This window comes from Dendropsophus ebraccatus, chromosome 14, assembly GCF_027789765.1.
Source record: "Dendropsophus ebraccatus isolate aDenEbr1 chromosome 14, aDenEbr1.pat, whole genome shotgun sequence".
Taxonomy (NCBI): Eukaryota; Metazoa; Chordata; class Amphibia; order Anura; family Hylidae; genus Dendropsophus; species Dendropsophus ebraccatus.
Window position 1 is genome coordinate 19,244,723 of NC_091467.1, and position 23,607 is coordinate 19,268,329.

The 23,607-nt window shown below is 47.5% G+C and overlaps 2 protein-coding genes across 4 annotated transcripts in view; both read left to right on the forward strand.

Moving 5' to 3' along the window:
• Nucleotides 1-11,487, forward strand: part of ACLY (ATP citrate lyase) — a 58,160-nt gene extending 46,673 nt beyond the window's left edge. For all 3 annotated transcript variants that reach the window (XM_069953746.1, XM_069953744.1, XM_069953747.1), the window contains 15 exons: nt 958-1,099; nt 2,059-2,227; nt 2,318-2,422; nt 3,503-3,699; nt 4,537-4,618; nt 4,800-4,910; nt 5,434-5,561; nt 6,823-6,916; nt 7,525-7,679; nt 7,767-7,917; nt 8,014-8,157; nt 8,887-9,000; nt 9,139-9,221; nt 10,342-10,418; nt 11,058-11,487. In XM_069953746.1, the coding sequence (XP_069809847.1) occupies nt 958-1,099; nt 2,059-2,227; nt 2,318-2,422; nt 3,503-3,699; nt 4,537-4,618; nt 4,800-4,910; nt 5,434-5,561; nt 6,823-6,916; nt 7,525-7,679; nt 7,767-7,917; nt 8,014-8,157; nt 8,887-9,000; nt 9,139-9,221; nt 10,342-10,418; nt 11,058-11,152 (1,847 nt within the window). In that variant the 3' untranslated portion in view covers nt 11,153-11,487. The remainder of the gene's footprint in view (nt 1-957; nt 1,100-2,058; nt 2,228-2,317; nt 2,423-3,502; nt 3,700-4,536; nt 4,619-4,799; nt 4,911-5,433; nt 5,562-6,822; nt 6,917-7,524; nt 7,680-7,766; nt 7,918-8,013; nt 8,158-8,886; nt 9,001-9,138; nt 9,222-10,341; nt 10,419-11,057) is intronic.
• A 4,010-nt stretch (nt 11,488-15,497) lies between these two features.
• On the forward strand, nt 15,498-23,077 carry KLHL11 (kelch like family member 11). The gene is made up of 2 exons (XM_069952158.1): nt 15,498-16,021; nt 20,980-23,077. Exons 1-2 carry the CDS (start codon nt 15,591-15,593, stop codon nt 22,559-22,561), a joined length of 2,013 nt encoding a protein of 670 aa, XP_069808259.1. The 5' UTR covers nt 15,498-15,590; the 3' UTR covers nt 22,562-23,077.
• Nucleotides 23,078-23,607: the final 530 nt, after the last annotated feature.

Sequence of the window (23,607 nt, forward strand, 5' to 3'; positions counted from 1 at the left end):
CTGATGAATAGGAGAAAATCTGCCTGGAGCATTCCTAATGATGAAGAGGGCGGGGAGGAGGGATGGTGAGGTTGTGCCAGCCTAATGCACAGACACTTTAGGCCAGGCCAGTTTGACACAGGGCTGCAAGTTTAAAGGTTGTTTTTTTAGGACAATAACTGCATCACCTGCCGAACGGACCCCAGGACAGATTTTGGATTAAAAGCAGCTATCTGAAGGTACAAGCAGTTTGGAGGGGGCAGATTGTGGGTACAGAGTCTCTTTAATAGCCAAATGGTTATGATGTCGGCAATAAGAATCTTTGGAGTGAAGACTTTTTGAAACAGTCCGAGCCTATCCACATGAGACTCCTAACACTTTAGATGCTTTGCTTGACGACTTTGCTTTGATTGCGTTTTTTGCCACCAATTAATCTGTAGGTTTATTACGTCTCTATAAAGCCGCAAGTTTAAAGATCTGGGACCTAAGGGCCATCTGTTTTGCGTTTTATAGCCCCCCAAAGAATAATATGATTTGCATATATATCTTTTTATCTATACCCAGATTAGATATTGAGAACGTTTTATATATTTATTTATTTATTTATTTTTTTTATGCATTTGACACCTTGACCTAAATCGCCATCCTGTGCATCTACCCTCCTGGTATTAGCAATGCTCTGAATTGGATAAATACAATTTCAAGGTTGACTGTAATAATAAAATGCAAATCATATTATGGATTAAGCGAATAGATGAGAATTACAGGAAGAAGCTATAAAAGGTATAATATATCAAAGAGTCCGTAATAGAGTGTAAAGGAGTCATCCTTAGGTACTAGGGCTCAGTGTGTGCACCTTGTCTTATTACACCGCTCTGCTTGAATTCATTGCCATGTCCATTGTTGCCATTAATCCATTGTCCTTGGGTACATGCTAATCCATCTCCATCTTTCTTTTTTTTTTTTTACTATCTAAAGCTAAGGCCACTACCCTGGTCAGTCGGCACACCAAAGCCATTGTGTGGGGCATGCAGACCCGGGCCGTGCAAGGCATGCTGGATTTTGACTATGTATGTTCACGATCTGAACCGTCCGTTGCGGCAATGGTTTATCCTTTCACGTGAGTCTGAGCCTTAGTACTTTATTCTGCTACTCGTACTATGTTCACATTCTGTATGTTGAAATAATAAAGCAGTTTGAATAGAGACCTCTTGATTTACCCTAGAGGAGGACATGATTGAAACCATTAAGTATGTTACAGGACTAAATAAGGTTCTGGAGGGAAGTGTTTTTAGTAAAAAACTGAACTCAAGAACAAGAGGACACAGTGAGAGGTTATCTGGGGGAAAGATCAGAAGCAACGTGAGAAAATTATTATATTACTGAAAGAGTAGTAGATACTTGGAACAAACTTCCAGCAGAGGTGGTTGGTAAATATGCAATAACTGAATATAAACACGCCTGGGATAAACATATATCTATCCTAAGATAATAATAAAGGAAATAATAAAAGGGCAGACTAGATGGACCCAGTGGTCTTTTTCTGCCGACAATCTTCTATGTTTCTATGAGTTATAAACCTAAAATCTGAACATGTCTATAGTATATTGAAAATGGTATTACTATCAACTATGTCTAGAATGAGCCAGGAGAATTGCTCGCGCTCTCCCAGCTATGTGACATCCTATCATGTCCACTTTACATGATAACTGGTACTCCCGGCAAAAAAATATTTCCGGTGTCAGAAAGTTATACAGATTTGTAAATTACTGTTTAAAATTCTTCAGTCTTCCAGGACTTATTAACTGCTATATGTCCTGCAGGATGTGGTGTATGCTTTCCAGTCTGGCACAGTGCGACCTCTGTCCATATTAGGGACTGTCCAGAGCAGCAGCAAACTCTGATAGAAAACCTCTCCTGCTCTGGACAGTTCCTGACATGGACAGAGGTGGCGGCAGAAAGCACTGTGTCAGACTGGAAAGAATACACCACTTCCTGCAGGACATACAGCAGTTGTTGCTTTAGGCCATGTGTTTTGCCCTGTAATCCTAATTTTTCATTTGCCTTTCACTTTACCAGTGGGGATCATAAGCAGAAATTCTATTGGGGGCACAAAGAAATTCTCATTCCAGTTTTTAAGAACATGGCCGACGCCATGAGAAAGCATCCAGAAGTAGACGTTCTTATCAACTTTGCCTCTCTGAGATCTGCTTATGACAGCTCCATGGAGACCATGCATTACCCTCAGGTTAATATCCTCTCTTTATATCTACATCTGTTTATTACAGCTGTGTTATACTGTGTGCCTAAGTTTTTTTTTTTTTTTTTTTGTTAATAGATCCGCACCATTGCAATAATTGCTGAAGGAATCCCAGAAGCTTTGACCAGGAGGCTTATCAAGTTGGCTGATGAAAAAGGAGTCACCATTATTGGACCTGCAACTGTAAGCATTGCCTATAGTAGGGGTATCTGTCTGTATATTATCTCACCCCACTGCTGGATTCTCAGTATAATGTCATCCATGAGGCTCCTCATTATGAGGATTAGTCTAATACAGAGATGTATACATACGGCAGACCTCATCGTTTTTTTTTTCTTGAGCCAAGTGAAGAAAACTGGTAAAAATTCCAGGTACAGTTTAAAGGACAACTCCCACAAATTTTTTTTTTGCTTATTTAACACACATTACAAAGTTATATAACTTTGTAATGTGGTTAAATACCCGGTCTGGTCCCCCTCCCCCACAGGGCTATCTCCTCTATAGTCAGCACTGACCTCTCTGACATCTGAATACTGGCTTTCATACAGCTCCTGCTGTGTAATCCTTTGTTCTCTGCTGGCGACTAATATCCCTCCTTCCCCCTCCCCTCTCCATAGATTACACAGGGCCCGACTGATGTAAAAGAGTTGAGATTCCCTGATAATGAGCAGTGAATGAGAGAGAGGAGGGAGGGGGGGGGACCTGGGGAAAGTCTTTTTTTTAATGCAGATAATGGCATATTTTGCTATTAAACCCAGTTTCTTAAAATCACCTGGACTATTGATTTCTGCAAAAAAGAAAACACGACAGTGACACTTTAAGTTTCTTACCTATTTCTTATTGTGCTATTAGGAGTTTAATCTATATGCAAATTGGGTGTTTTGGCACATTGGGGGCGCAGCGCAGAGGGTCGGATCAGTGCTCTGAGGACAGTAGCCCCACCCCCAGTGCACCAAAACCACCTAATTAGCATAAAGATTAAACTCCTACTAACACGGAAACGGCACGAAGGATGGAGGTAAGAAACGTAACTTCATCCTCATTGCCCCTTACGCTATCGAGAGATATCCGCAGGTTGAATACTGATAGCTTCTCTTTAAGCCCTTCTGCCCTTCATTACAAATTCTGACATCTCACTATGACATGTCAGATGTGTGTGTGTTGTTTTTTTAATATATAATTTATTTTTATTTTTTTTAAATAAACTTTTATTCGTTATTGGAATGATCACTGATCTCACATAATGTTTATACTATCTTTTAGGTCGGTGGCATTAAGCCTGGTTGTTTCAAGATTGGAAACACTGGAGGAATGCTGGATAACATCCTGGCCTCTAAGCTTTATCGCCCTGGAAGTGTCGCTTACGTATCTCGCTCTGGGGGTATGTCTAATGAACTTAACAACATCATCTCCAGGACCACAGATGGAGTATATGAAGGTGTGGCCATTGGTGGCGATAGGTAAGGACCTTAGGAGTACTTTTTATAATGTGTTACATATCATGTTCCTAATATCTAGAGATCCCTTTATAGCAAAAAATATATAATGGGGGAAGATGTGCTTTTTAGACAGTGCAGGAATGCACCAGATTTTTCAGTCGCGCAGACTGTTTGATAAACCTGGCACATCCATAGACTTAGGGTACTATTACATGGCCCAATAATAATTGTATTACACGGCCAAGACAGGCTGCTCTGAAGCTGCATCGAGCGGGACCCGTGGAACAGAGCGCAGGAGGAGCCCTGGACCATGGATAGGCGATGTATTTACTTTGCAAATCGTAAGCTGCCAGCTATTACGCGTAGCGATGCGTGGTCGGTGGTCGGCAATTTATAGGTCCAAACCTATATCAACGATCAGCCGATGATCGTTGTGTTTATTACTCTAAACGATAATCGGCCGGATTTCGTTCTGTGTAATAGTACCCTAAGTTAGACCATCTGTTGGCTTACCTTACTCCCGAATAGAGTTCAGCAGGACCCAAGGATGCTTGAGTCAGATTGTTTAGCATTTGAATACTGGTGGCTAAAGACTTTGGATGCAGCCCCTAGGGGGTCCTAAAAAACATGCATACAGCTTATGGCCTATGGTTGTATTCATGTTTTCCAGTACTCTCTAGGGCTACATCCAATTTCTGCAGCCACCAGTATTTAAATATCAAATGATTGAGCATGAGTCACGCTCATCTCTCCTCCTCAATTTAACCACACCCTTTTGACCAAATTCACACCCTCTTCTGATAAGACACGCCCTTTACCAGACGAGGTCACGACAACTGCTTTTGTTTTTCTGGCTAGGTACCCAGGTTCCACCTTTATGGACCATGTTCTCCGCTATCAAGACACTGAAGGAGTTAAAATGATTGTGGTTCTCGGAGAGGTGGGACATTTTCTATCATTTATGTTTCTAACAGAGATGAGCAAACTTTGAACACACTTGCTCAATTCTAGTTTGTACCATTTTGTACTTTTTTTTTTTTTTGGGGTCAGGCCAAGGTTTATGAGCTACAAGTAGTCTACTCACTGCAATAAAATGTGGCTGATTGATTTGTTTCTTTCAGATCGGTGGCACCGAGGAATATAAGATTTGCCGTGGTGTTAAAGAAGGCCGACTCACCAAGCCCATCGTGTGCTGGTGTATAGGCACTTGTGCAACCATGTTCTCATCCGAGGTACTGATGAAAAATGTATAGACTGTTGCATTGGTCTAATTTTGTATTATACAAATTCCATTAAAGGGATTATGCCTGCTCTATATCATGCTGTCAAGTGTCAAAGAGGTGTTGCTGAGCCGCAGCATGCTTGCCTCCTCCCTCCCAGGGAACAGTGCTGGAAGCAGAATCCTGTACATCATGCAGGCAGGACAGGAAGGGGTGAGGGAGGGAGAAGGCATGTATGCTGTGGCTTGGCAAACACCTCCTTGACCCTACTTGGCTGAACAGGTCTAATGAATTATAACCCTAAAGTAATAGTATATCATTTTGTGCTTACAGTTGCCCATTTTTTTTTATGACCATGTAATTTAATAGCACGTGTTTTTACATCAGCTTGAATAAAATCAATGCTAAAAATCCTTTTATTAAGGTCCTGTCTCCCTTGTCCCTATTGAGTTAGCATTTTTAGAAAGGTTTTCCTTTGTATTCTTTATGATTTGGCAGAAAGAAACTAGTGCCAACCCATAAATCTGACTTACAGGTGCAGTTTGGGCACGCTGGAGCATGTGCCAACCAGGCGTCGGAAACCGCAGTTGCCAAAAACCAGGCCCTGAAAGACGCCGGAGTGTTTGTGCCACGTAGCTTTGACGAGCTGGGAGATGTAATTCAGTAAGTGCCGTGAGAAAGCCGAACTCTTCAGCTATAACTATAGTAATGAATATAGTGTAGCTAGTATATGATTGTCTACATGTAAGCATGTCACATCGAATTGTTGGCAAATGAGAATTTTTACATTTTCCATTATCTCTGTTTGCTATTTATCACCTAAATAAACATACAACTATATCAGGTACCTATCTGTAAAGTGTAAAGGCTATGGAAGCATTTTTAATTCTACTTTTGTACTTACCAGGGCACTGTTGCAATATTTTTTTTAACGAAATCAATACTGGTTGTGATCGCAAGCAATATAGTTTTCTATGTTTAAATCAACATTATATATGGCCACCAGGTGTCTCCCTTCGCATCCACATTCAGTAGCAGAGAATCTTGGGAGTGCTCGCATTGTATGGTCAGTTCTCCTGTCACCTAGCACCAAAACCTCTGTAACCACACAGTGACATTATGCTGACTGAATTGTTGCGTAACACAGAGCATTTTCTCCTGGTAAGTAGAGATGAGCGAATTTACAGTAATAACGAAGCGAATCGCTTTGTTATCTGAGAAATCTGCTCATCAGCCGTCTGCCTTATTACTCACTGCAGCTCTGTGCCCCTCCGCATCAGGTGCTGGGAAAAGATAGATCCAGCCCTGGGAAACTGTGGGAACTACTGGTAAACTGCAAAGCTGATAATATATATTATAATTAGCCTAAGTTATTTGCATTATGTACAGGTGTCTGTGTGAGTGCACAAAGGACGGGGACTTCCTGTGTTTTTTCTCTCTTTTTCAAAAAAAAAAAAAAAAAAAAAAGACCAAATCTTGTCACAGAGGGAGCGTGGAGCACAGTTTGGCCGTATGTTTAACATTGACTTAAACATAGAAAACGTAATAAAAAAATAAGGTGAATATATTGCAAAACTGCTTGTGATCACAACCACTATTTATTTATTTTTTATATATTTATAAGAGGTACGCTTTAACTTTTAATGGGTTCATATATTAGGTTTGAGGCTGGCTCAGGAGAAAAGAGGCTGATAAGAAGCTCATCAGAGAACTGCTTCTCTGAGGGACATTACTCATGAGAGATGCTGTAGAAAACAAACTGGACTTTTAAATTTTATACTTATTTATTTAATTACCACCTATGAAGAAATTTTATTTTGTCTCCATAATAAGTACAAAATAAGAAATAAAAAAGGTGCTTTTCAAAGGTGTCTATAAATTACATGAAGCAATGAATGAGTTAATCTTTGTGTACTTTCTTGAGGTCTGTGTATGAAGATCTGGTATCCAAGGGAGAAATAGTGCCAGCAGAAGAGGTACCACCGCCTACAGTTCCAATGGACTACTCATGGGCAAGGGTAGGTGCCCTTTATTAGAGCATCCCATCCTAAAGTGGAAAAGTAGTTATTTAAAGGGGTTATCCAGCACTGCAAAAGCAAGGCCACTTTTCCCCCTCTCTTGTCTCCAGTTCAGGTGCGGTTTGCAATTAAGCTTCATTCACTTCAATGGAACTGAGTTTTAAACCCCACCCAATCTGGAGACGGGGAAAAGTGGAAATGATTTTGTAGCGCTGGATAACACCTTTAAATTGTTGTTCCTATTGCATGAAGTCACTGCATATTACTAGGATTTGCTATCACTTTCATCTAGGTGGAGGTCTGACTGCTGGGACTGCCTCTCGTCCTGAGATTGCAGGGCTGCAGCGCTGTTGTAATGTTATGTGCCCTTCAAAGTTTTTCCTGGCCATTGACTTTACACAAAATTTCAGCACAATGCCATTTACTTGAATGGATTGGTGTTATTTGTATGAATGGTAGACTGCAGTGTTTGATGGGTTTCAGTGGGGCTTCCCTTCAGTCAGACCCCCACAAATCACAATATCCTATCCAAGCAATAAGGATAGCCATTTGGCAGATACAAGACATCTTGCATTTTTACATTCTGTTATCTTGTGGTTTCCTGTTAGGAATTGGGACTGATCAGAAAACCGGCCTCCTTCATGACCAGCATCTGTGATGAGAGAGGTCAGGAGCTCATTTATGCAGGGATGCCCATAACTGATGTCTTCAAGGAGGACATTGGGATCGGCGGAGTGCTGGGACTACTTTGGTTCCAGAGACGGTAAGCAGAGTTTCCGGTAAAGTAGATGGCGGCAAAATATTAACCCTTTTAACTCTAACTTTAATATCCTGTCTCTACTTCATCCAGGGTACCCAAGTATGCCTCCCATTTTATTGAGATGTGCCTGATGGTAACAGCAGATCATGGACCGGCTGTGTCCGGAGCCCATAACACTATTGTGTGTGCTAGAGCCGGGAAAGATCTCATCTCCAGTCTTACCTCTGGCCTGCTCACCATAGTAAGTTTACTTATAATTATTGTCAAAGAGAATGAGAACGTGCTTGGTTTTTTGGGAATTTACATTGTGCTAACATACTATATATTCTTACTACAGGGCGATCGGTTTGGTGGTGCCCTAGATGCCGCTGCAAAAATGTTCAGCAAAGCTTTTGACAGCGGTCTAATCCCAATGGAATTTGTGAACAAGATGAAGAAGGAGGGAAAACTTATTATGGGTATCGGTCACCGAGTCAAATCTGTAAGCGCCCAATATATGGACTAACATCTACTTCTGATATGATTTGTATTGTTATGATTGATATATTACAAATGACACACCCTGGATGATGGATAAATGGTTGTCCAACAATTACAAGTTAAGAGTAACTATCTCATCACATAGATCAACCCCCACCCCCTCACAAGTCTGTCTTGCTGTTCCATTCTAATGAGAGACTCTGTTTCCCACTCTGCAGATAAAGCCCCCCCATGAGTTAAATTATCCCCTAATGTCAGGATATGGAATAACTGTTTGTTGTTGGACAACCCCCTTTAACCACAAATGCAGAAAATGATGAAATCAGACATATATACCCCAAAATACCAATTTAAAAAAAACCTCACTTTGAGCAGTATATGGCCATTTATTGTATTAAATTATGGCCATAAAGTTTTACTGAATGTGTAAAAGACATTTTTCCATTGAGTTCAGTAGAACTCAAATATAAAAAAAACAGCTGTTTTATGGCTTCAAAATGAGCCCAGAATACTGTGTGCGAATATGATCTCAGTCACTGAAATAAAGCTATAGAATATGGTCTCAGGGTATAAACAAGCTCTCAGGGTAAAAGTAAGATTATTATGATTATTATTTTTTTTTTTAACTAAAAAGTACAGTGACAACATCTATAAATGTGGTATTGCTGTATTTTTACTGACCTGCAGAAAGGGTGTTTGAATTCCTATAATTTTTTTTTTTTGTTTCCAGATCAACAACCCAGACATGCGAGTACAGATCCTGAAAGACTACGTCAAACAACACTTCCCTGCTACCCCCTTGTTAGACTATGCTCTGGAAGTGGAAAAGATCACCACCTCAAAGGTTGGGATGGATGGATGGAGTTGGTCTTGATGGACCAATTTCAGATTGACACTGCGACATTAGAACTGATGTACATCTTAATTTTCTTCCTTTTTTTTCTTTCTTTAATGTAAAGTCCTTTTTTTACTCCCCCTGCAGAAACCTAATCTGATCCTGAATGTAGACGGACTCATTGGTGTTGCGTTTGTGGACTTACTGAGAAACTGTGGGTCCTTCACAAGGTAAATTGTATTTCAGTATATTGCAGGGATTGTTGTCTTTAGTCTTAGCATGTGCTGTGTTTGGGATTACAATATTCCACTGTTATGTGTACAGTACAGGGTTCAATGGCTGTGTTGTGAACAGCAGGGCTGCTCAAGCCCAGGTCCTAGCAGTTACATATGGCTAGCACTGTTGCATGCTGCACTAGTGATATTAAGCCATCTCTGATGTCTGTTGCAAAACATGTTGGTATTAGAATAAATATTATACTTGGGTAGGCAGCCGGTATCACTAGTGTTGCAGCTGCGGCAGCAGATGAGTCCTTACTGCTACTACCAATTTAACTCTTAAAATTATAACCTTAAAGGAGAAGTCCAGTGTTTTTTCAAACCCAGCAGGGGCAGGGGGGAAATTACAAGTACTGTATTAACTTACCTCTTCCCATGCCCATGATGAGTGGCAGGACCACCTTAGCACCCCCAACCAGAAGGCGTTTTCCCCCGAGTTGTCATGACATCACGACTTGGGGGCAGAGATCTGTCCCAGCTGATGAACTGGCAGCTCAGCCAATCTTGACTGGGGCGGCGTCCCGTCCCAGTCACTGACTGGTTGAGTGGGCAATCTATCAGTCGTGACGCATCATCGCCGGAGAACCCTGGCAGGGGTCCCGAAGCCAGTCCCGCCACTCACCGTGGGCGCGGAGAGAGGTAAGTGCCTACTTATCAGATTCACCCCTGCCAGATACTGAATGTTTAAAAATCGCCGGATTCCTCCTTTAACTGTAAACAAAAATAGATTTTTTTCCACCAGACTATTCCTTTTAAGTTATTACTGTTTAGATTGCACTGGTTTCTGCTGTGATTGTGAGTTATAACCAGGGTAAGCGCACCTCACTCCCCAGTCTCCTTGATCTAACTGATGCTTGTCATTATAATCTATGGAGCGCATCAATCTTATCACACAGCCTGCCAGAGAGTGAAGAGCACTACTAAAAGCTTCCCTTGAAATGGTGCGATCTAAACTGTATACATATCTGGAAAAAACGACAGTACCACTTTAAATACAGTAAATGGCTGCTTGTAAAATCATTTGCACTCTAATTTTCGGGGATGTTTTAATATTTTGTTTTCGCCTTATCAGGGAAGAAGCCGATGAATACATTGATATTGGTGCACTGAACGGCATCTTTGTATTGGGACGAAGCATGGGCTTTATTGGTAAGGTTACGCTACCTAGTTCTCTTAAGGGGGTACTCCAGCAGAAAAAAAATGTTTTCTTTCAAATCAACTGGTACCAGAGATTTGTAATTTAGTTTTATTTAAAAAAAATCTCTAATCTTTCAATACTTATTAGTTGCTGCGGGAAGTGGTCTATTCTTTTCTGTCTGGAGAGCAGGAGAGGTTTTCTATGGTAATGTGCTACTGCTCTGGGTAGTTCCTGTCACAAACAGAGGTGGCAGCAGAGAGCACTGTGACTGGAAAGAATACACCACTTCCTGCAGGATATACAGCTGATAAGTACTGGGAAGACTTGAGATTTTAAAATAGAAGTAAATTACAAATCTATATAACTTTCTGACACCAGTTGATTTAAGAGAAATATTTTTTTTCCGCTAGAGTACTTTTTTTTTAAGTCTGTTTTGCTTATTCTTCTACCATAGCTTACATAATCAATGGACAAGCAAAAAAATTGTAATTTTCCATGTTAGTCAAGTGTGTTGAAGTGGATAATCTCATTCATTGGGTTACAAGCACCTCTATTCTGGTGACCACCTGAGGGTCTCGCCAGTCAAACCACCTAGTATCCCCAGTTCTATATAGGTATATGGCTTTAAGGATTCATGTTTGTGTTTGCAGGGCATTACTTGGACCAAAAGAGGCTGAAGCAAGGACTGTATCGGCATCCTTGGGATGACATCTCCTACGTTCTGCCAGAACACATGACCATGTAGAGATTTGAAGGACACTCCGATTAGAATACTTGATATGACGTCTCACACAAGATGGACGCTTCCTGTGTGCAGGCTCATCGCAGTAGTTCCTGCATTCTCAAGCAATGCAAACCAAGACTAGAATATATCCAGCTCTTTAACGTCTTAATTTCATTGTCTGTGTGCGTCTTCTCTTTTTTTTTTTTTTTTATTACTTGTTTGGCAATTTTTTTCTTAATGCTCCCACCACCGTTACTGGTTTATGTGTTACATCCTTTTTATTTTGATATGTGTAGAAATTCACGTCAGCTGAAATTGTATTGACAACCGTATTTATTAAATGGAAATGGCATTCATTCTGGTGACTTTGCATTATTATTTTGCTGATTTTTTTTTTTTTTTTTTTTTATTGTCAGACGAGGTTTAGCCTCTTCAGTTTGAGTCAGCAGAGCCTTGGCTACATATATGCATTCTGTGTTCCCACTTAGTAACTATGCAGTCTCCACTTTGTGGCTGCGGTTCATAAACGTTCCTACTCGACCCCCCTCCTGCTACTTATTATTCTCTCTCTTTCATGGGGCAATACCAGAGCTGGGATCTTTGCCAGTAGTGCACACACAGGTTCTTTATTTCCCTTACTTGTCTGGTCAATCACATAAAAACACAGCACCTACTCCTCTCTGCTGTGTGCTGTAAAGGTGTACTGAACTGGATAGGTTTCACTGCTGCTATAATCTGCCTGCAGCCATTCACACTGCTGTATAGAAAAGTTCCTGTCACTGTCCTCTTGCATAGCTCTGTAGATACCAGAAAGTGAGAATCACAAACTGCTGTTTTTTTTTTTTCCAGGTTTATGCACTTACTCTACATTATACTCCACATGCTGATACTATACTGTACAGTTACTTATAATATGTCATACTTGGCTTATTCTAAATGTTTGTTTCATTTGTTTTACATTTTATCCAGATTAAAAAATCATTAGTTTTGGGGTGTGGAAACAATTGTCTGCATTTTAATTATTTCTTATGGGGAAAACTTGCATTGGTTTAAAGGGGTTATCCAGCACTACAAAAACATGGCCACTTTCTTTCAGAGACAGCACGACTCTTGTCTCCAGTTCAGGGATGGTTTGCAATTAAGCTCCATTCACTTCAATGGAACTGAGCAGCAAAATCCCGCCCAAGCTGGAGACAAGAGTGGGGCTTTCTCTGGAAGAAAGTGGCCATGTTTTTGTAGCGCTGGATAACCTCTTTAAGAGTGGATTTGGATTGCAAGCACAGTCCCGGAACGAATTTATGCTCGTAAAGCTCCTAATTCAGTTCATAGGCATTTTTAACAAAGTATTTACAACATACCTTACAGATCACATGTTACCAAATAGAGGGAAGTTACAGTATCTGAAACAACAGTGACCATTTATTAAGGCTGAGCTGTAGTACCAAGAGGAGAAGCATGTACATACAATATGCACTGCTATGGTCTGCTTCATTCTGTTGATTGGTGGGGGTCCCTGGACTTCTGTACTTCAATTAATGGCCCATCCTAAGAATATTAGCTTCCATCAATTACTATTTCTGGAATTCTGCTTTAAAAAAAAACTGTCACTAGGACGGAACCCTTTTAATTTATGGACTCAGAAACAAAAAGGACATATCTACGGTAAGTGCTCAATTAAACTGTTTTAGCAGATTGTCTAGGATTCCGCAGCTTGCAGACTCTGGCGGCTGCGCGTCTCCACCCCCATCTCCGCCCATGCCATAGACTCCATTCTATGGTTGGGCGGATTCCGCCGTCTGTCCAAAGAATGAACCTGTTCATTCTGCGAGCGGGTGTGAGCTGCGGAATCTGCAACGGGTTTTCCATCGGGATTCCGTAGTGTGCTCGTACCCTTAAAGAGATTTGGTCTATATTATAGGTGGTGGCCCACTTTCTACTTTCTGACAGTTATTTTTCTAATATTATTTTCCAGTATAGTGTATTCCTGCTCCTTGCTTCCACATCCTTTTGTGTAGACTATTTGGCATTCCCATCCATAAGATGGATGAGCGTAAAAATAAGTGACTCTACGTCCTCCCCTGCTATACACTCTTTATGCGCTTTATTGCATCACCTCTCAGTATTGTACAGGAGCAGGGACTCCATTGATAGACATGAAACCCTGCTACTGTACTTTATATAAATTCTCATCTGCCCTACACCAATAGCGTAGTACACTGTGCAGTGTATGTAGAGGTGCAAGGATGACTTTATTTCATCACATGCTGCCTGGAGGTGACTGGAAACTGAGAGGAGAAGGGAGAAGCTGGCCTAGCTATAAAAAAAATTTTGTATGCCTCCTGCTCAGTCAACCAGGGGTCTATATAGGTCTCTGCCTACTGTACTCCCTACTTGCTGGACTGGAGGGGTAAAAAGAGAACTCCAGCCACAACGAAAAATCCACTGCAGAAAGGGGGCGGGGAGGAATATAATAAAGAACGTATACTTACCCTTTCTCGTGCCCCTACCTCTCTGAGCTGCTTCCTGGTGCGTCACGACCCAGGGAAAAGTACCTGCTCTGCCAATTGGTGACTGCAGCCTTGTACCGTCCCAGTCAATGACAGACTAAGAGGACATTCCTGAGGACGACCGGGGGGAGGGAGGGAGATGAGTGGTGAAGCGAAGCTACGGGGGCAGGTATATATACATTATTATGTTCCTGCACTTCCCTGCCTGCAGTGGATTTTTAGTTATAGCTCAGAGTAATCATTTAGTGTCAAATATATCAATTTTATTAAGATGCGAATAAGGTATTGGACTCCCATTGAGTCATGTAAGGGAGTTTTTGGTCGCCTGGGAGTTCTACTTTAAGTGGTAATGCACAGTATGGTCTGTTAACTCTATTGGAGCCAAAGAAAAAGCAACGATCTATAAAGATGGCTGCTTACTGTAGAGCAGCAGAACACCTACCAGTAGTGTTGAGCGAGTGTAAGAAAAGTAGCCAAACCCGAACACTCAACATTCAACTCATGGCATGTGGAGAAGTTGGACGAAAAACGCAGGGAAGATCTTCTATCTAGTCCTAGTGCACGTAAAAATAATATCCAGAAGGTTGAAACAATGTTGGGTTTTTTTTCCACAGGATATAGTAAACATAGTAAACATCTGTAGCCATAAAACACATAGTACAAAGATATCTATTTTGTATCAGGACCAATTCTTGCGAACAGTTCTGTAGGATTGTAGCAAGAGGAGAAGGAAAAAACTAAAACTACATGGCCAACACACAAAGGTTTTTAATCCTGTAATGGAGCATGATGCAATAAGTGCCAGTTCACACACAAAACCCAAACATTCAGCGATTCTAAACAACAGGCAACATATCATATACAATCTTTTATAAATTGCAATAGTAAAGGAGTTGTTTATTGTATAGAATGTACAACTTGCAGGGTCAGTTATGTTGGATGTACATTCCGCAAATTAAAAGACCGCATTTCAGAACACATTCATGACATACGGTACCAAACTTCAGGTGCAGCTAGAACGAGCATCAGGGACAAGTTCACACACTGAAGTTTTTCGGATTAGAAAAAATACGTCAGAAGATCCGAGGGGGCAACATACAATGGACTTTAGTAAACCGGGAAGCTTTCTGGATTCTGAAATTACAAACTAAAATACCAATCGGAATGAATTATAGATCAGATTTGCTTTATATTTACTAATTTATTACATTTATTTTTTTTCTTTTTCCCTCTTATTTCTAAATTCACATTTTTTTTTTGTTTTCTGTTTTGTATATAATTTTTTTCCTTTTTTGTTAGATTAACAATCTTTAGTTAATCTTTAGACATGTCACTTCTTTCGGCGGATAGCGGAATACGCCGGCCCATAGAATGGTGTCTATGGAGCCGGCGGAAAGGTGCGCGGAAAGCCGACGGTATTCCGCGGATATTATTTGCGAGAATTCCTCGGTATGAACCCACCCTTAGCAACGATTGTTGGAGTAGTAGCGGTAAAAACTTTTTTCTTTGGAGAAGTTGGATGCCACCCTAGGCATTGCGGGAAATCCTGGATACATCTATAGGCCGGACACTTTTCTGAAGTTCGCTCAACACTGCCTGCAGAGTGTTAGATACCCCCTTCTCAGCAAACTGTATCACACAACAGGCTTATTATGTTCTATACTGTGTGAGTGAGCCTGTGTAGCTGAGCTCATCCTTTTGTAAATCTAAGCATCCAGCCTGCACTACTACTACAACATAATCCATAGTACTGGTCTCCACAAACATGGAAGCCACAGGAGACATGAAGACACGCCCACCACTAACTGTAGCTTCTCTCTAGTAACGCAGCAATAAGGACGCTGTAACTACACGCAGGGCAGCGTGATGACGTAACGTGCACTGACAGGCTGTGGTGACGTCGGCGGTTGTCAGGCCGGATTCCCGGCGGCTTCTCCACCCTGGAGACCGAGATGGCTGCGGCTATAGCCATGACGTCGCTATCTCCCCAACTTCCAGCCCCGGAGGATGCGGAGCAGCGGGACGGAGCCCTGGAGGACGGGGAGGCCGAGGTCTTCATGTCGGAGAGCCACTGCTCGGAGCTGGCCTGGCGGCAGAACGAGCAGAGGAAGCAGGGCCTGTTCTGTGACATGACGCTGGTGTTCGGCGGAGGAGGACGCGAGTTCCCCGCTCACCGCTCCGTGCTGGCCGCCGCCACCGACTACTTCGCGCCGCTGCTGTCCGGGCAGTTCGAGGAGTCCCGCTCCGGCCGGGTGGACATGAAGTGGAGCTCGGAGCCCGGGCCGGACCTGGAGACTGTGGAGGCCGTGATCCAGTACATGTACACCGGGCAGATCCGGGTGTGCACCGGCAATGTGCATGAGGTGCTGGAGCTGTCCGACAGGTGAGACCGGAGGGGAACCGGGAGCGGGAACCGGGAGCCCTGTCCATAGGAGGAGGAGGAGGCTGTGCGGGAGCCCTGTCCATAGGGGGAGGAGGAGGAGGCTGTGCGGGAGCCCTGTCCATAGGAGGAGGAGGAGGCTGTGCGGGAGCCCTGTCCATAGGAGGAGGCTGTGCGGGAGCCCTGTCCATAGGGGGAGGAGGAGGAGGCTGTGCGGGAGCCCTGTCCATAGGGGGAGGAGGAGGAGGCTGTGCGGGAGCCCTGTCCATAGGGGGAGGAGGAGGAGGCTGTGCGGGAGCCCTGTCCATAGGGGGAGGAGGAGGAGGAGGCTGTGCGGGAGCCCTGTCCATAGGGGGAGGAGGAGGAGGAGGCTGTGCGGGAGCCCTGTCCATAGGGGGAGGAGGAGGAGGCTGCTGTGCGGGAGCCCTGTCCATAGGAGGAGGAGGAGGCTGCTGTGCGGGAGCCCTGTCCATAGGGGGAGGAGGAGGCTGTGCGGGAGCCCTGTCCATAGGGGGAGGAGGAGGCTGTGCGGGAGCCCTGTCCATAGGGGGAGGAGGAGGCTGTGCGGGAGCCCTGTCCATAGGGGGAGGAGGAGGAGGCTGTGCGGGAGCCCTGTCCATAGGGGGAGGAGGAGGCTGTGCGGGAGCCCTGTCCATAGGGGGAGGAGGAGGAGGCTGTGCGGGAGCCCTGTCCATAGGGGGAGGAGGAGGAGGAGGCTGTGCGGGAGCCCTGTTCATAGGGGGAGGAGGAGGCTGCTGTGCGGGAGCCCTGTCCATAGGGGGAGGAGGAGGCTGTGCGGGAGCCCTGTCCATAGGGGGAGGAGGAGGCTGCTGTGCGGGAGCCCTGTCCAGAGGGGGAGGAGGAGGCTGTGCGGGAGCCCTGTCCATAGGGGGAGGAGGAGGAGGCTGTGCGGGAGCCCTGTCCATAGGGGGAGGAGGAGGAGGCTGTGCGGGAGCCCTGTCCATAGGGGGAGGAGGAGGCTGTGCGGGAGCCCTGTCCATAGGGGGAGGAGGAGGCTGTGCGGGAGCCCTGTCCATAGGGGGAGGAGGAGGAGGCTGTGCGGGAGCCCTGTCCATAGGGGGAGGAGGAGGCTGTGCGGGAGCCCTGTCCATAGGGGGAGGAGGAGGAGGCTGTGCGGGAGCCCTGTCCATAGGCAGAGGAGGAGGAGGCTGTGCGGGAGCCCTGTCCATAGGGGGAGGAGGAGGAGGCTGTGCGGGAGCCCTGTCCATAGGGGGAGGAGGAGGCTGCTGTGCGGGAGCCCTGTCCATAGGCAGAGGAGGAGGAGGCTGTGCGGGAGCCCTGTCCATAGGGGGAGGAGGAGGAGGCTGTGCGGGAGCCCTGTCCATAGGGGGAGGAGGAGGCTGTGCGGGAGCCCTGTCCATAGGGGGAGGAGGAGGAGGAGGCTGTGCGGGAGCCCTGTCCATAGGGGGAGGAGGCTGCTGTGCGGGAGCCCTGTCCATAGGAGGAGGCTGTGCGGGAGCCCTGTCCATAGGGGGAGGAGGAGGAGGCTGTGCGGGAGCCCTGTCCATAGGGAGAGGAGGAGGCTGTGCGGGAGCCCTGTCCATAGGGGGAGGAGGAGGAGGCTGTGCGGGAGCCCTGTCCATAGGGGGAGGAGGAGGAGGCTGTGCGGGAGCCCTGTCCATAGGGGGAGGAGGAGGAGGCTGTGCGGGAGCCCTGTCCATAGGGGGAGGAGGAGGAGGAGGCTGTGCGGGAGCCCTGTCCATAGGGGGAGGAGGAGGAGGAGGCTGTGCGGGAGCCCTGTCCATAGGGGGAGGAGGAGGAGGCTGCTGTGCGGGAGCCCTGTCCATAGGAGGAGGAGGAGGCTGCTGTGCGGGAGCCCTGTCCATAGGGGGAGGAGGAGGCTGTGCGGGAGCCCTGTCCATAGGGGGAGGAGGAGGCTGTGCGGGAGCCCTGTCCATAGGGGGAGGAGGAGGCTGTGCGGGAGCCCTGTCCATAGGGGGAGGAGGAGGAGGCTGTGCGGGAGCCCTGTCCATAGGGGGAGGAGGAGGCTGTGCGGGAGCCCTGTCCATAGGGGGGAGGAGGAGGAGGCTGTGCGGGAGCCCTGTCCATAGGGGGAGGAGGAGGAGGAGGCTGTGCGGGAGCCCTGTTCATAGGGGGAGGAGGAGGCTGCTGTGCGGGAGCCCTGTCCATAGGGGGAGGAGGAGGCTGTGCGGGAGCCCTGTCCATAGGGGGAGGAGGAGGCTGCTGTGCGGGAGCCCTGTCCATAGGGGGAGGAGGAGGCTGTGCGGGAGCCCTGTCCATAGGGGGAGGAGGAGGAGGCTGTGCGGGAGCCCTGTCCATAGGGGGAGGAGGAGGAGGCTGTGCGGGAGCCCTGTCCATAGGGGGAGGAGGAGGCTGTGCGGGAGCCCTGTCCATAGGGGGAGGAGGAGGCTGTGCGGGAGCCCTGTCCAGAGGGGGAGGAGGAGGAGGCTGTGCGGGAGCCCTGTCCATAGGGGGAGGAGGAGGCTGTGCGGGAGCCCTGTCCATAGGGGGAGGAGGAGGAGGCTGTGCGGGAGCCCTGTCCATAGGGGGAGGAGGAGGAGGCTGTGCGGGAGCCCTGTCCATAGGGGGAGGAGGAGGAGGCTGTGCGGGAGCCCTGTCCATAGGGGGAGGAGGAGGCTGCTGTGCGGGAGCCCTGTCCATAGGCAGAGGAGGAGGAGGCTGTGCGGGAGCCCTGTCCATAGGGGGAGGAGGAGGAGGCTGTGCGGGAGCCCTGTCCATAGGGGGAGGAGGAGGCTGTGCGGGAGCCCTGTCCATAGGGGGAGGAGGAGGAGGAGGCTGTGCGGGAGCCCTGTCCATAGGGGGAGGAGGCTGCTGTGCGGGAGCCCTGTCCATAGGGGGAGGAGGAGGAGGCTGTGCGGGAGCCCTGTCCATAGGGGGAGGAGGAGGCTGTGCGGGAGCCCTGTCCATAGGGGGAGGAGGAGGAGGCTGCTGTGCGGGAGCCCTGTCCATAGGGGGAGGAGGAGGAGGCTGCTGTGCGGGAGCCCTGTCCATAGGGGGAGGAGGAGGAGGCTGTGCGGGAGCCCTGTCCATAGGGGGAGGAGGAGGCTGTGCGGGAGCCCTGTCCATAGGGGGAGGAGGAGGAGGAGGAGGCTGTGCGGGAGCCCTGTCCATAGGGGGAGGAGGAGGAGGCTGTGTGGGAGCCCTGTCCATAGGGGGAGGAGGCTGTGCGGGAGCCCTGTCCATAGGGGGAGGAAGAGGCTGTGCGGAAGCCCTGTCCATAGGGGGAGGAGGAGGAGTCTGTGCGGGAGCCCTGTCCATAGGGGGAGGAGGAGGCTGCTGTGCGGGAGCCCTGTCCATAGGGGGAGGAGGCTGTGCGGGAGCCCTGTCCATAGGGAGAGGAGGAGGAGGCTGTGCGGGAGCCCTGTCCATAGGGGGAGGAGGAGGCTGTGCGGGAGCCCTGTCCATAGGGGGAGGAGGAGGAGGCTGTGCGGGAGCCCTGTCCATAGGGGGAGGAGGAGGAGGCTGTGCGGGAGCCCTGTCCATAGGGAGAGGAGGAGGAGGCTGTGCGGGAGCCCTGTCCATAGGGGGAGGAGGAGGCTGTGCGGGAGCCCTGTCCATAGGGGGAGGAGGAGGAGGCTGTGCGGGAGCCCTGTCCATAGGGGGAGGAGGAGGAGGCTGTGCGGGAGCCCTGTCCATAGGGGGAGGAGGAGGCTGTGCGGGAGCCCTGTCCATAGGGGGAGGAGGAGGCTGTGCGGGAGCCCTGTCCATAGGGGGAGGAGGAGGCTGTGCGGGAGCCCTGTCCATAGGGGGAGGAGGAGGCTGTGCGGGAGCCCTGTCCATAGGGGGAGGAGGAGGCTGCTGTGCGGGAGCCCTGTCCATAGGGGGAGGAGGAGGAGGCTGTGCGGGAGCCCTGTCCATAGGGGGAGGAGGAGGAGGCTGTGCGGGAGCCCTGTCCATAGGGGGGGAGGAGGAGGCTGTGCGGGAGCCCTGTCCATAGGGGGGGGGGGGGGGGGGAGGAGGAGGAGGCTGTGCGGGAGCCCTGTCCATATGGGGGGGGGAGGAGGCTGCTGTGCGGGAGCCCTGTCCATAGGGGGAGGAGGCGGCTGCTGTGCGGGAGCCCTGTCCATAGGGGGAGGAGGCGGCTGTGCGGGAGCCCTGTCCATAGGGGGAGGAGGCGGCTGTGCGGGAACCCTGTCCATAGGGAGAGGAGGCGGCTGTGCGGGAGCCCTGTCCATAGGGGGAGGAGGCGGCTATGCGGGAGCCCTGTCCATAGGGCGAGGAGGCTGTGCGGGAGCCCTGTCCATAGGGGGAGGTGGCGGCTGTGCGGGAGCCCTGTCCATAGGGAGAGGAGGCGGCTGTGCGGGAGCCCTGTCCATAGGGGGAGGAGGCGGCTGTGCGGGAGCCCTGTCCATAGGGCGAGGAGGCTGTGCGGGAGCCCTGTCCATAGGGGGAGGTGGCGGCTGTGCGGGAGCCCTGTCTATAGGGGGGAGGTTGCATACGAGCCCTGTCCATGGGGAGGCTGTGTCCATAGTGAGGCCGTGTATGAGCCCTGTCCACAGGGAGGCTGTGTACAATGTATGATGGCAAACTGGCTGACCGGTATACAGACATATACTTGACTGGATCCTTTGCTTTCTATGTGCTGAAAATAATCTAAATATGACTATGTTCTGTATGTTTGCATGTTTAGGGTGCCTTCACACCTACCGTATCGCAGCAGATTTATCTAAATGAATGAACACAGCATCAAATCCGCACTTACAAATCTGCTGCGGATCCGCAGCGGATTTTCTGCTGCGATACGGTAGGTGTGAAGGCACCCTTATACTATTTATCTACAATAAACAATGTCCAGTCCATTGAAATCAGTGGATCCGGCAGTTGTACATTGTATTGTCCATCAACTTACCGATCATCCAGTTTGGGCTCATCTACTGCTTATAGCAGACCACCGACTTTTATTTCTCCTATGTGATATAACCTCTTTTATCGTGTTTTGCTACTTTACAACCTTTTAGATTTTTGTTGCTCCGGTTGAAGGAGTTCTGCGGAGAATTTCTGAAGAAAAAACTCAACCTCTCGAACTGCGTGGCCATTCACAGCCTGGCTCACATGTACACCCTCAACCAGCTCGCTTTGAAATCGGCCGACATGATTCGTAGAAATTTTTACAAGGTCATCGAGGACGATGAATTCTACACGCTTCCATTCCACCTTGTCCGAGACTGGCTTTCCGATCCGGAGATCACGGTAGATTCTGAAGAGATCCTCTTTGAAGCCATACTAAAATGGATTCAGAAAAACACAGACGAGCGAGAGAAATATTTCGAGGAGTTGTTCAGGCTCCTTCGACTCTCTCAGATGAAACCCACTTACCTTACTAGACACGTGAAAGCTGACAGGCTGGTGGCTACAAATGAGGCCTGCCTGCAGCTGGTTGCGGAGGCCGTTGAGGGTCACGCTTTACGATCAGAAAACTTACAAGCCGGTAATCTGCAGTCACTGGCCACCCACATGACGTCTTTGCCACGCTATGGTCAGAATATGGACGTGATTATGGTCATCGGAGGGGTCTCGGAAGGAGGCGACTACTTAAGCGAATGTGTCGGTTACTTTATTCATGAAGATCGCTGGGTGAACCTGCCTCACATTCACAATCACCTCGACGGACACGCAGTCATGGCCACTGACTCCTATGTGTACGTGGCCGGTTCCATGGAGCCCGGGTTTGCCAAGACTGTTGAGCGATACAATCCGAGCAGAAACGTTTGGGAGCAAGTATGCAATCTGATCACTCGAAAACATTCCTTTGGCCTTATGTCTGTGAAGGGGAACTTGTACAGTATCGGCGGTCACGGCAACTTTAGCCCTGGCTTCAAAGATGTCACGGTGTATGACCCTGAGCAGGACAAGTGGCAGATCTTAGAATCTGCCCCTAAGATATTACGAGATGTCAAGGCTATTAGTGTAGAAGATCGCTATGTTTACATAACTGCTCGCACGCCGGTGGATAGCGATAATGAAGACGGCCTTAGAACAATAAACTGCAGGTATGACATTGAGAGTAGCCGGTGGCAAGATATAGAGTCGCTGCCGCTCTTGGACAATTACTGTGCGTTTCAGATGTCTGTTGCATGCACCAATTTCTATAATACCGCCTCTTGCTGCCCTAAGAGCTACCCTGTGACCGTCGATGAGGCTCAGAGTAAAATTTCTAGACAAGTCTCCAATGAAATTCTGGAGAGTTTACCGCCAGAAGTCCTAGGCATAGAAGGGGCAGCTATCTGCTACTACAAAGATGATGTTTTCATCATCGGCGGTTGGAAAAACAGCGACGATATAGACAAACAATACAGAAAAGAGGCGTATCGGTATTGTGCCGAACGCAAACGCTGGATGCTGCTCCCACCCATGCCTCAACCGCGGTGCCGCGCCACCGCCTGTCATGTGAGGATCCCCTTCAGATACCTGCACGGCACACAGAAATACCCCATGCCGCCAAACCTGATGTGGCAAAAAGATAGAATCCGACAAATGCAAGAGTTGCATCGGCACACAATGAACTTAAGGCGCACTCCGCGGTCGCAGATCGAATGCTAAAGCCACATTCTCCAAAACTTTTCCGGTAACTTTTTAGAGGCAGTTTGCACGAGATGCTTTTTTTTTAATCTTAAATGTACAGTAATGTAAGTATCAAAGCTTAAAGTGTTTACATAGTACTCGTAAGTGTGAACACTCTAAATAGCATGTCGGTGTACACATAGGAAAATGTGTATGGTAAATCACACAGGTAATTGTGTATAAAAACTATTAGAAAGTCTTACTTGTCAGGACCGATGAGACATACACAAAACATTCCTACTGGAGAATCTTGGTTACATGTGAGGTGTTGAATTTCAGTAATGGTGTTTATTGGCAGCTTAGTCAGAGTAAGGGGGCCATTCACACAAACGTTCCGTACATGGTCTGTAAATACGGGTAATGGGCTATGGTACAGAGTTTGGAGCTCCCGTATCATTCATTCATTGCGATGCTGGGAGCTCCGAAACTGTTTAAAGGAGAAGTCCGGCGAAATGTTTTATTAAACTATTGTATTGCCGCCAAAATGTTATACAAATCCCCAATATACACTTATTACGGGAAATGCTTATAAAGGGCTTTTTTCCCTGCACTTACTACTGCATCAAGGCTTCACTTCCTGGATAACATGGTGATGTCACTTCCTGGATAACATGGTGATGTCACTTCCTGGATAACAAGGTGATGTCACTTCCTGGATAACATGCTGATGTCTAGAGATGAGCGAACCTCGTGCATGTTCGAGTCCATCCGAACCCCGTTGGGGCTGCTGAACTTGGATAAAGCTCTAAGGTTGTCTGGAAAACATGGATACAGTCATTGACTATATCCGTGTTTTCCACATAGCCTTAGGGCTTTATCCAAGTTCAGCAGCCACCGCTAATCAAATGCCGAACAACCGAGTTCGGATCGACTCGAGCATGCTCAAGGTTCGCTCATCTCTAGTGATGTTACTTCCTGGATAAAATGGTGATGTCACAACCCGACTCCCAGAGCTGTGCAGGCTGTGGCTGCTGGAGAGGATGATGGCAGAGGGATGCTCAGTGCCCTGTGTCCTTCATCCCTGC